Source organism: Zonotrichia albicollis, chromosome 1 (genome assembly GCF_047830755.1).
Source record: "Zonotrichia albicollis isolate bZonAlb1 chromosome 1, bZonAlb1.hap1, whole genome shotgun sequence".
NCBI classification, from domain to species: Eukaryota; Metazoa; Chordata; class Aves; order Passeriformes; family Passerellidae; genus Zonotrichia; species Zonotrichia albicollis.
In genome coordinates, this window is record NC_133819.1 from 31,043,911 (window position 1) to 31,057,355 (window position 13,445).

Genomic DNA, 13,445 nt, shown 5'->3' on the forward strand with positions numbered 1-13,445 from the left:
CAGTTTGGACTAGATGATCTTTAAGGTCCCTTCCAATCCTTATTGTATGACTCTGTGATTCTATGAGTTTATGCAAATGTACCATCAAGTAATAGACAAGGGCATAATTCCTCTTGGGCGAATGGTAAAATATCCAAAGATACTACAAAGCACAAAAGCTACTTAGAGACTGAGTGCCTCAATCCCGCTTTCAGTGATGATTTACCATGGACCCACCAAAGTCAGAGTGGCTCTGATAGCACCAGTGTCATTGCAAGGTGATGCAGTAGTGTCTGTCTCTCTGTGGCATTTTTGTCATTCATGCTGCAGCTTTACCTGCTGATGTTCCATATGCATATTGGAAAATTTCTCTTTTTGTCTGTTCAACTTTGGAAAAGAACCCCGAAGACCTCCCAGAAAAGAAAAATGTTTATTTTGAGACTGCTTTAATTTACTTTATATTGAATATTGCCTTGAAACAAAACCTCAGATCCAAAACCCCATAAATTTTGGTAAGAACGCTAAAGTCTCAATTTATATTCAAGTTCTGTGGTTTGGATCTATCCCTATTTCATATTTTCTGGAACAAAAGACTTGGCTTCTTTCACTTCCTTCTGGAAAACGGGTACTTTGTCCCTGGTAGTCTGAAAAAGATTCAGTTTTAGTTAATCTGCAGGAAGCCAAAGATTTGGTTTTTTCCATCAGGCAGAAGAAAAGGAACTATTTTTATTTTATATCTTGAAGCTAAGAAACCTTTCTGTCTTATGTTTTCAAAAGGCAAAAGCAATGGTGAGTGTAATTCCCTTGAGAAAATGAAAACTGCTCATAGAAAAATTTCCTGGACACAGGCTGAACAAAATAGTAGACAAAACCTGTTGAATATAAGGACAGCTTGATCCCCAGTCATTGTTGATGACAAAAAAGACAGCTAAACTGTATAGACTGTATGGGAAGTCCTCTGTAGGTCATCCATATGTATCTGATGAAACAGATGAAGGGAAATTATTCCAAAATGGAATGTAGCATAGTGAAAAAGCAAGTGTATCATACCTAGTCAAATGACACTCTGCTTGGAAGACTAAACCATCAAGACAGAATTAACAACTTCACTTTTAACTACCGTTGTCAGGTAGTAAACTAGAAAATTCTGTGTTTTTACACTAAAGCTGCATAAGCATGTGACTTTCAGGACAATAACCAGGAATTTGAAATTAGTAATGTAAAGAAAGAAAGATTCTATTTAATAATGTTGTTTCAACTCCATCCAAATGAGAAAAAAGCTGAAATCCCTAATGGATGAACTAAGCAGATATCTCTAACTGTAACACTTATTCAGAGGAGTATTTCAGAACAAGGATTAAATGTTCTTAGCACAGACATAAAGGGCACAGAATCTACTAATAAAAACAAAGACATCAAACTAAATAAAAATTACAGCAGGCAAGAAGATCAAGCCTAGGTACCAGGTATACCTATTACCAGGTATGCCTAGGTATCAGGTATGCCAATAATCTTTTGCAAAAGAGGGATGGAAACTTCTAATGAGATTGTTGTCCCATGTAAGTGATGGTGGGGACAGCAATGTCTAGCTGGCTGAAAGGCATCCAGACACAGAACCAGAAGCAGCAGCATTGCCGAAACCCAACCTTGCGTCTCACCAAATCTGTTATGCTGAGAGGAGAGGCTTAGTTATAACTGAGGCATAGTGTTAAATCATGTCTAATCTGAGCCAATACTTTGTCTGGCATTGTGCTATTGGGTCTTATCAGATCATGTGCTGCTGCCCTTGATTCAAGCCATATTCAAGCAGCTTAAATTCTATCCCAGTCCCTGTGATTAGTGTTTCTCATCTGATTATAGACCTACGGACATGCTTTAAAAATGGGGAATGGTTTTTAGAAACAATCAAGGAAATTAAGAAGTGTGTTTCTGAATCTGACATTGGTGATTCAAAAAAACTCCAACCATCTCTAAAAGCCCTTAAATTATCAGCACAAAATAATAATGTTTACTTTTTGTTTGTTTAGAGCCTATCAGAATAACAAATACAAACAATACTTTTTGGTTTTTTGTTCTGTATCAAGCATTTGGTTTACAGTGTGACTGCTTACATCTCAAAAAAGTAATAAATGACAGATTCTTCCCTGCAGGTGAACTACAGTCTTGTAGTAGTAAAACATTTAAGCATATGCTTAAGTCTGTCTATATACAACAGATCCACTAAATACAACTCAGGAGTTACATGGAACTTCTTCCAGCTTTGTATGTGCCTCTGGAGTCTCCAAATCACAAAAAAACCCTACTGAAAGACTTCAGCTGAATTCAGTGAATTGTCCTGGCTCCATGCAAAGCAAGAAGCTTCCACCCTTGATATGCCCTTCCCTATCTATAGGTACAGAACTCTTTCCAGATTCTACTGAGCTCACTGAAAGTCCTGTGATTAATTTCATCACGAGTGGGAGCCAGACAGAAATATGGTCAGTTTGATGAAAATGCAATGCATATGTTAAAATAAAGCAGGATCACATCTGCATTTTGTCTGCATGCTAAACAATAATGTGATTTTTTTAGTGCTGTTTTTGAAAAAAAAGAAATTGACTGTTCTTTCCAAAGGAAACTTGGCAACAGTAAAATCTAGATGTAAAATCTAGTGGTTTAAAATTTCAGGCCACCAACATTGATTTAACAGTCTAAAAAGGTTTTGTTGCTCTGGGAAAGTCCATACAGACTGACACTTTTCCTTCAAATCTTGGTTCAAAAAAATTAAAGTAATTTAAATCAAATATTTCAAGTGCCAACTTGGAACAAATTTCTGTAGCAAATGCAAATTTTTAATTGGCAGGCAGACTTCCCCCCTGATAAAATCACAAATCATGGAAACAGTAATTCTGCCTCTATCTACAGACAGGCAAACAGACCAACATACAGAAAGTGCATATCTCTCAAGTACATTCAGATATTTGCCTTTATAAGGGAAGAAATTATTACTCTTGAGGGGCATAGCCATAAGTGAATCATCGAGTATCTCTCTCGCATATGAAGATAGATGGCATATTTGTCTAAAGATGTGGCTTTTGTCTCTCATTCTCTTTCTCTCTGTGAGGGAGACTCATTTACAGCAAGGATTTATTCACCACTGCAGAATAAATGAGGATAAATTACAGAAATGTATGTGTGTGTACGTGAATATCTATTCACTACTCATAGTGAGAGTGATGAAACCACTGTGTTCTAAATATAGATGGAGAAGCATGTGACCATTAAAAAAAATAGCTGTGAATACCTTTCGGTTTATTATCTTCTGACTTTTGTTGTTTGTGCAAAAGCCTTTGCTATGGATGCTGTCATTCTTGCTATGTTATTGTTAGTGGTTCAGCATTCTCATTGGTTGAATTATTCTATAGTACGTCATATAACTGAATTGGAATGGTGGATTTCAGAAATATCCCTCAGTTTCTGGGAAACAAAGAAATCTGGGAGACACTGGTTACAGCCTGTAGAATAGTTTATCCCAATACAAACAACAAACAGAAAGAAAATTTAGAGATCACCAACATGTGCACTTCAGGGTATTCGGGACTGTTTTTATTGTGGGCTTGTTTTAGTTTTTAGCATTTTTTTTCAATTTAACAGCCATGGCCTATTTTAAAAAGAACAGATTGGTGATGATGTAAACTGGTTAGTTGTCTTCACATGTTCCAGATAATTTGAGAAGACAGTCACACCTTCAGTTGTTTTCTTATGGCTACTTTTTAAACAACTTGTACTATCTCAATCCAATTCAGCTCCAATGAGAACAATAGATTTGAAACTTCTTTTTACCATTTTTATGTATTTTTGGATACAGATATTGCCTAGGGTTTCAATTTCTTCATTCTGGTATACTCTATTTTGCCTGACTTGCTTATAAATAACGCAGGGCATGCAATGATCAGGGTACTTCAGCCCATGCTTAACTTCACTTGTATCCATAATGCTATGGATGGAATTCACATGGTTAAAATTAGGTATGTTAGTAAATAATCTGTCTGAATGGAAGCAGTGAACAATAAGAACAACTCTTTTAATAGAAAAGCTAACGTTTGTCAAGTGTAAACCATCATAGGGAGGCAAGTATAGAAGATAGAATGTGCATGATTTTTAAGATGCCCAAATTTTAGAAATTCAGGTTAAGGTTTCCATGGTGATGCTATCTTCATCTACTTCCTTATGAACTTGGGTCTCTGCTGAGTTCCACCCACATAAAAGGATAGAACAGGGTCAAAGGTTTTCTGTGCATTTCCAAGTAAATTGCAACAGGAGGAATGACACTGTTCAACTTAAGCGTTTTGTATCTAACATGTCAAAGAATTAGTTTTTCTTTAATGTCCTTTTCTGTTCCTTAGTGTTCACTTCTCAAAGGAAAACCCTGATTCAAGGGTGTGAATTGGAGAAAAAATAACATATTTTATGCAAGACATACCCTTTAATATCAGCAACACGAGCCCAGTGTAAGCCACAGTGCGCAGAAAGGAGGCTTATGCCACTGCTGCAGCAGGACAGTCCTGAGGATTGTCCAAACAAACCTTTGTCACTTGTTTAAATTTGAAAGTAGTTACCCATGGCCCAAGTATCCCTGGAGAACAGCAAATCTCTGGCCCCTTTCTTGGCCTGCCTGCCTCACCTACTAGTCCCTAGTCAGAAGAATGCAACCTAACAGTTTGAACTGCTAGAGTAGTGCAACGAGAGTGGTATAATGATGACAATTTAGACTACAGATCTTTAGCTCAATGAAAAGTAAGTCAGCCTTTAGAAACATGTCACCCAACTCTACACGTCACTTGATTTTGTAATTTCCTCTGCTACATGAAGCATGAGGTTCCTTCTTCCACTCTGCTTTTTCTTTGAGGCCTCTCTCTGCCTATTCAACCTGCAGTTTTTGCTCAGTTCCCAGAACCCGATGTCTGCCTCTGCTGGCTCTGGTTGTGGGCATCCTTTGTGCACTTGTTACATTTGCAAACAAGTCCCTTTGGGTTACCTTCCCTGCTTCTGCACTCACATATGGGAATAATTTCCTATAAATATCTGCAAAACCTTTTCACTGTTCTCGGTCTTATTGCTCTCTAAAACTCTACCTATGAACAGCCCTAAATCAGCCAGACTGCTGGTGTGTTAAGACAACCACCTGTTATACCACTCAGTTTTGGTTTGTTTTTTCTCTATATTCGCTTACACCCTTTTACACTGTATCTATCTCTTACTATGATTATAATGTCCTTGGAAGCCAACATCTAACAACAGATTCTTACTCTATGCATAGTACAAACTCTGGGGTAACAGCATAAACATGAATGAGGCAGTTATGCAGGAAATGTGCATCGTCATGAAATGATATCAGCTGTGATAGCATTGTCACAAAATGCAATCACTGCATAAAATACTGATCTCACTGGCTGATCAAAGCTCTTTGACCTCAGTGAAACCCAGGAAATTGATCTTTGCCATTAAATCTTCAGATAGACATGTGGTTTTAAGTAATTTTTTTCTTCATTTACAATGATCAGAAACCTCCCTTTTTGAAGTGATTTTGATAATATCATTACCTGTTGGCCTGGTAATGTCATTACCTGTCTGATCTAGTCTTCATTTTCATTTCTCACCTACCTGTTCTGCAGTGCAGAATTATATGTGTGCTTATATACTGCCAAAAATATTTATCACTGTTGTCAATAATTAATAATTATTGACAGGGAGAATATTACATGAAGCACTTTGTCTGAATTAATCTATAAATTAGAGGAGGTAATGCTGGTGAATAATCAAGAGTGTTTTATCATGTTATCTGAAGCTAAGCAAACAATTCTTTTAGAAAATACTGCTGTACAATACAAGCTGGCCAAAACCAGCTTTGGACTTCAAAAATGCCCACTCATGTTTTGACTGAATATTCAACATTTCCTATTCTTTCATAAATATAAATAACCATTTGGAAGAAAATTCTTCCTAGAAACATGTATATCTCAAACTGGAAAAATAAGAATTATTTTTGAGAAGTGAAAAATGATCTGTTGATAAGAACATGCTGCTTCTATTAACCCATTACTGGGTTTTCAATTTTTTTGTTCATTTTACAAGAAGCTCAGGGCATCCAGTACATGAGAACATCTTTCTCCTTTTCTTTCCCAATTCTTCTTTCTATTTTTCCTCCAAAAACTCAGGACTCAACTGACATACCCTTGACATTAATTTAAAGCACCTTTTGACAGTCTCTTCATCATGGACAGGGCTGTTTTTTTGAAAAAGCAAAACTCGTAGTCAATTTAAAGACCGTAAGCTATGGCCCGGGTTTCACGCCAAGCATCGGGCTTCCCCAGGTGTGAGGAGGGGTTCAGAGAAAGTTCAATTGCTCACAGCAAGACTGAAAAACGCAAAGGAGCGAGAAAGAAGAGGTCTCCCGCCGCCCAGCACACACGCACATCTGTCCCCGCCGTGCCTGCCCCTCGCCCCGCAGAGCGTACTCCAAGCATATCGGAAATGGACCCGGCGCAGCCGGCGCAGCATGCACTCGCGGGAGGGAAAGGAAGGGAAGGGAAGGGAAAAGGGGATGCCTTCGCACGGTCTGATCATCACCATAAAGAGTTAAAGAGAGAGTGAAATGGCTAACGTACACACACCCCGCTCCATACCGGAGAAGAGTCTCCCAGCTGCGGTTTATGCTCTGTGAGGACCAGGCTGAAACTGACCGCCCCCACGGCCACGCTGGACACCCCTAACCCTATCTCCAGCACGGAGAGCACCAGGAGGCTCCCGATGATCTGGCTGCTGGTGCACATCCTCCCTCGGTCATCCTTCCTTCCCGATCAGCCGGGGAAACCGCGCATCCTCCTCCTGCTCCTCGGGCGCTCCCGCGGCCCTAAGTCGCCCCCAAACTTTTCTTCCTTCGCAGGCAGCCGGGGCGGAGCGGCGCATCCGCGGCCGGGGGCGCTACCGAGGCTCGGCGGGGCGGCCCCGGCGCCGCCGGGCCCCGCGCAGGCAGCGCCGCGCCGGCCCCGAGCGCGGCCCCGAGCGCGGCCCCGAGCGCGGCCCCGGGCGCGGCCCCGGCGCGGCGGAGCTCTCCAAGGTGCCGGGCCGGCGGTGAGTGCGCGGCTCCGCGCTCCTAAGGGCTGCGCCTCCGCCGGGAAAGTCGACCTTGTCCGCTCTCCTCCTGCGCTCTCATTGGAATGACCTCACCGGGATTTTTCTCCCTCCCTTCTTGTTTCTCTCCCCCTTCCCTTCCAGGGCTGGGGGGCGGGGGGTAGAGGAGTGTGAGAGCCCAGCCCGGCTATACTTATGTATGAATGCAGACCCAATGCACGGGCAAGGCGCACGGCAGCCCCGCCCCGGGCCAAGGGCTCGGCACCTTGCCGGTCCTCCCCCGCCCGGCACGGCGCTCGCTCGCTCGCTCGCACACCTCCGCCGTCCCGCGGCGCTCGGGCTGGCTGGCGGCGGGACGCGGGAGCCGATGCCGGCCGCAGGCGGACGCTTGAGAGGTGACCCTGCTCGGAGTGGGGGTCCGCAGGCCTCCCCGCTCCCAGGGGCTGCTGTCAAAATTCAGGAGGAAGCTCGTCTTCCTCTTGTATCAGTTAAAGGGTATGCTGTGTCTCACCACTGCAAAACTCTGGTCTTCTGCAGAACCCTACTGCCAAAATAGGCGATTTCTGTAGCCATTCCTGTCACTCACAATGGCCAGAACTGTGTCAGTCCCAAAGCAAATAAGCAATAAAGCAAAATAGAACAAGAGATTCAGGGCTGCTAACTTGAGCCTTGCTGGATTGCTTGGTACCAATCTTTATTACTGTGCTTAGATACTGAGGATGTTTTGCCACTCTGACTACAGTTTTACAATCCAGATGTGCTGCACAACATGTTAACACATAGACACTCAATCTCGCACCTTGGCTTTTCTAAATATGGATCACCAACATTTGGATATTTACCTTAAGAAGAGGGCAAAAGAATGACATAGACAATTATATCTCCCAAGTTTGTACCAGGATTCAGAAAATATTGGCATCCTGCAGGATTTAATTTTTTGCTCTATATACATGCTGTTTTCTCCTCTAACAAAAACTTATATGGAATCTTTCCTTTTATCAAAAATCTGCAGTTCTTTACCTGCATATAAATCCAACACTCAGATGTCAGAATCCAGAATGGCAGTCTAGATTTGTCCAGTATTTCATCGTGCAATTTGGTAGCAAGAGCATAGGATTAGCAAGGTCCTCATTGAATATTTTCCTTAGGACTTCACAACCTGTCTTATGTTTTGAGAATAGGTGTTATATATATTAGTGAAGGTTGGATCCACCATTGCAGGTCAGAGTTTAGTTCTCTTTTGCAGAAATCTTCAATACTTAATTACGGTTAGTGGAGATAGATTGGCATCAAAGTCTGTCACCATACGGTGTTTATGCTTTTTAGGTATCCAAGAACAAGAGTAAGAGGTCCTGAGACAGGATCTTAATGCTTTCTAGTTTAATACTTAATCTGTTTCCTATTTTCTCACACTTTTCCCACTTCACAGAAGCAGAACAGTTGGCTACATCTAAAGGAAAGCTCTGTTATAGTTAAAGCTGAATTGCCCCTTTTCATCTCTCATGTTTTAAATGTTACCTGACATCTCTTATCATTTAAAATCAAGGCACAGCATAAAAGTTCTTAAGCTACTATATTTATGTAGGAGGATGGAGAAAGCACAGATTTTCAAGTACCCACATGGGTGTAGGAAGGTGTTTCTGCAATGACAGTATCCTTATTATGTCAGATTGTTATAAACGCTGAAGTGTGCTAAGGTGCAATGATTTTACTGTTCAGAGTATATTTTACTAGGTCTTTAAAATCCAGTGGTGATAAGAGGGGAATTGCATAATGACAGACATAATTAATATATTTAATGCCTGCAGCCAGATAGAGAGCCTGTCACATCAGAATAGAGCTCATGTGACAGAAATAAGATTTCCATAAACAGCTTGTTTTATGTAACATTTCCACTTCAGTCATAATAAGCTGTCAGAAAGATGGAGGGAAAGAGACCTTGTGAAAAGTGTGCCCTAGATGGAGATCACTTCATGCAACAGTTAATAAAACAGAGACATAAAACTGGGGTCCAACAGCAGGAGAGGAAGTGCCCTGGGTGCCTGCTTTCTAATCAGCAGGCTACAGAGAGGTGAAGAGCTGAGCAAGACCATAGCCAGAGTTAATGACTGCTCAGGAGGAGCACCCTTTTAAATTAAGACAGGAAAAAAACCTAAAGTTCTAATCACCACCTTTTTAAAATGAAAAGTACAGTCTTTGTCCATGTAACTTGTGTACTATGGTGCTGCATCATCATTATGTGCTAATCTAGGCAATTAACTTTACACATGGGACTCTTCATGCATACATTTCAGCATATGCTTACATCTTTGCAACATTAAGTTATTTATCTGCTTGCTGTCTCAGCTTGCTGCTTTTGAAATATTTCCTGTATTTGTGATTACAATAACAGAAATATTATGATGAAAGGAAAAAAAAGGGGGGGGGTGGGAGAAAAGGGAAAAATCATTCAATATGCAGGCAAGTTTTCATTATAACTGCAAAAAGTCAAATACTAAAATCCCATCTCCAAAGTAAAATTAATTGGAGTCATGAGGGCTTTGGATCTTTTAATTTAAACTGTTGGATTCATGAACAAAAGACATCAATCTTATTCTTCTTGACTTTGAAGGAAAACTTTTTTTTTCCTCTCTTTTTTTGTCATTGGAGACTTTAAAAATGGTTCATGACAAAAAGATTCTAGTCATACAGCAGGATGAAGGGTGATTGGATGACATTGTACTGGCAATGAAGAAGTAGAAATCAGAGCAAAAAGATTCATTTATACTTAGTCCCTTTTAAATGTCTCTGATGACCAAGAGACCCTAACAAGGTTATAGCCTCTCTGTTGGAAATTACCAGCTTTATGTAACACTTCTGAGCATGTATTCATAGCTGAGTACACTCTGTTCAAGTGGTTCAGTTTATTGATTTCCTAATTCCATGAGTCTCTAAAACAATACTGTAAAGATTTTTATTATGAATAAGAACTGGTCCTATGGCATTAAATCAGAACATAGGCCATTGAATCCAATTTGGCCTAGGAAAATGTGAATAAAATTGAAACTGTACACCATCCTGTGGCTGCTTAGAGCATGAGAAACAAGCTGGTGCAGTCCTAGAGGGGAAATATTCCCTAAGTATTGGTGTTATTAATAGGCAGGTATAAGATAGCAATTTTGGACAAATAGACGTAACTTTTGAGTGATCTTGGAAGCTGGATTACTCTTTTACCTTATTGATTTATTTTCTAGTCAGTACCAAGCCTTATCAGTTATGCTATCTTTGAATATTTGACACAGACTAAATGACTTCTACCAGGATGTTCTCAGGGAGGTAGAAAAATTCAGCTTCAGGGGCAGCTTGCAAATCCTCTTCTCTTCACAAGTACTTTATGCTTTCAGCTTGTTTTGCAGATTCCATTTCTTTACACTTCTTTGTCATCTGGATGCCTTCAATTCAGTTTGACTGAAAAAAGCCCAAGGAAAACCAGTACTCTGACAAACATCTTTTAAGTGTTTGGGGTGACACACTGCCTTGGGTTCTATGAAGGGTTGCCTATTGATTTTATTCTAAAAGTGGCTGTATCAATTGCATCCTATATATAAAAATGTGTGTGAAACAGCCCTTAGAGCATTCTTTTTTTTTTTTTCTTTTTTTTGGGCAGAATCAATTCAGTAAATTTTATTCCTTAGTCTGCTCATACTCTAAATTAGTATGTGCTAGTGTTCTAAAATGGGAAGAAAACCTCATGTAAAACTTGTACAGGAGAAGATAAGGGAGTGTAATTGATTTTGTCTGTTCAAAGTTCAATACACAAGCAAACTTTCTGCTGAATGAGTAGTTCAGGCCCAGTAAAGCTAGGATCTGTGTCACTCTAGCGACTGTTCAGCTTGTTAGGTCACGACTGTTTTTCTTCAATCAAGCATTAAGGCATTGGCTTGTAACACACACAAAAGAATCTGATGATTTAATCTAAAAGTACTTGGCACATAGTTTCCTTCTCACTCTTTGTATAGTTGCAGAAAGTTATTCTACAGCTCTACAGCACATCTCATAGCTCCACTCCTGAAGTTGTGGAGCCATGGAGAGGTGTTAGAGAGGATCAGCGTGATCACTTGGAGATGATCAGCATATAGCAGCTCAGCAGAGAGAAAAAACATTGCCATGGACTGCCTTCTTGTACTGTGCTCAATAATTATTAAATCTACCAAGACAGTGAGCATTTTGTTCAGACCATTCTGAAACCTGCCTACAGCCATGAAGAAACTGCACTTTTCAGTAATGCACTACCACAGTAGGTGTGAGCATACAGAAGTTCCAGATACAGTTCCTAGATGTGCCCTGAGAATTTCACTGACGTCTTCTGAGCACATCCCATTTTCATCTTGTCCTCTGCAACAAACTGAGTGTTTTCAAGTGACATTCTTGTTGTCACTGCTGGCAAGAGTCTCCTCCAATTTACTCTGCTGTTTGGGAATACTGATCCGAAATAAAAAAAAAAGGAACATAAATCTTTAATCCAAATAGCTTATTTGGTGCAATGACCAAGAAGAATCCTGACTTGGTTTCCTTTTTTTTGGTTACAGCATGGTGCTAATAACACCAAGGTTGCAGGTTAAATCCCTGTATGGGCCATTCACTTAAGAGTTGGGCTTGTGCATCTCCACCAACTCAGACTATTCTGCAAATTTGTGATGTTCAAAACTAAAAAAAAGTGAGATAACATTATTGTCTTGCTATATAAACAGAATGTGTAAAACAGTCTCTTCAGGATAGTAAATTAACATGTGCTTTGAATTGCATGACTTGCACAGCCTGTCTGACATCCTGCCATCTTTCAGTCTCTGCCCTTCCCTTTTTGGAGTAAGTTTTGTATTCCAGAGAAGTCCATTAAATCAAGATTTGATTAAACTCCTCTTATCTAAATAGAGTCAAAATATTTTCTGACAATGAAGACTGTAATAAAGCATTCTTAAACCTAAAAGGCTGTGAAATGGGTGTCCAACTAAAACCTCAGTATGTTGTATATTTCCCACTGAATTTTGGAATCCTGCAGCACTTTGAAGCAGTAAGGTTAGAAGGTGTCTTAGGAATATGAGCCTTTGTACAGTACAGCTGTCAAATGAGTTCAGATTTCACCTTAAGAGTAACACTTTTCTGAATGAGGGTGAATCTAACACATGTACAGCTAAATGTGCACTGGATATGCTTTGTGAAACAGAGTCATTACAGCTTCCATGATGTAGATTCCCAAAGCTTGCATTTGCCTAAATGGGAGCACAGCCTAGGTGTCTAGAACAGACCTGCACATGTTAAGTGTCCTGACAGGCTACATAACCCATGCATGAAAGGAGTTTGTGCTGCTACAGTGACCAGGAATAGTGCCAACTCAGAAGCTAGCACTCAAGAACCGCAGGACCAGTATCTGCTCCCATTTTTGTCATCCAATACCCTGTAGAAAAAGGCAGAGTCCAAGCTCCAGCTGTTGCCTTCTCATACTTTTTGGATGAGTCATGAAAGAGATAACACCTGGTGGGAACCCTGTTAAGAGCCCTAATCTGAAGCCTCACAGGATGGTTTTTCTTTTGAATAAGGAGTTTGGTTATTTTTTTTTCCTTCACCAGCTCTTTTAATTAGATCAGAGTTTATCTCCCACAGAGTAATTTTTTTCTAGTGATGAGATATATAGTGTTGAAAACAGTCCTTGACCATGGGGCATCTGAGCTGTTACTTGAGAAGATTTGAAATGAGGTTTTCTTTTGTGGCATTGTTCTTTGAAAAACAATTGTTAAAATTTTTAAGTCCTAGGTAGAGTACAAAAAAAAAAAAATCATTAGCAGTCTAAAATAAAAAATAAAGTATTTAGGGACCAAAATTTAATTATTCACATTCTTTCAAAGTTAGGCAAAAGTAGGAATTAATGGTTAACAAAAAGAGTTTCCTTGAAATGTGTATGCCTCTATCATCCCCTTTTCTCTGCCAAACTGTAATAATAATTTTTATTAAAACCACACCTCATGAAGAAAGTGAAGAAAGAGTCCAAAATAGTAAGCTCAGAGGGCACAGAGTTGAAAGAGTGATTTGTCAACATGCCTGGAATTCATGTTTTTTCTTGGACTATACCCAGCAAAGTGTTAGTTACTGTAAAACATGATGGAAGATCTGTAGTCTGACCCAATTCCTTGTCTAGTTAATAAAAAAATTACAGCTGAATGAAATGCAAGTTGAATCAGGTATCAGTGTGTTATGGCTATTTGCTGGTCAACATTTACAAACAAGTTTTTCAGCTGAAAAAACACGGGGTATATTGCTAGACTGAAGTCCTGTTACATCAGTCTATAAAGATCAGATTATTTTTCTCCAGTAATACC

General features: G+C 40.0%; 1 protein-coding gene across 8 annotated transcripts in view; it reads right to left on the reverse strand.

The window, feature by feature from the left end:
• TMEM196 (transmembrane protein 196) overlaps nucleotides 1–13,445 on the reverse strand; it is a 100,502-nt gene that overhangs the window by 11,937 nt on the left and 75,120 nt on the right. Inside the window, exon 1 of one of the 8 annotated variants that reach the window (XM_014274766.3) lies at nucleotides 6,633–7,349. The exons of 3 other annotated variants lie outside the window; for them this stretch is intronic. In XM_014274766.3, the coding sequence (XP_014130241.1) occupies nucleotides 6,633–6,791 (159 nt within the window). In that variant the 5' untranslated portion in view covers nucleotides 6,792–7,349. Of the gene's footprint in view, nucleotides 1–6,626; nucleotides 7,350–13,445 lie in introns of those variants that run through there. 4 more of the 8 variants (XM_014274761.3, XM_026799394.2, XM_005480851.3 and 1 more) reach the window with 4 other exon arrangements.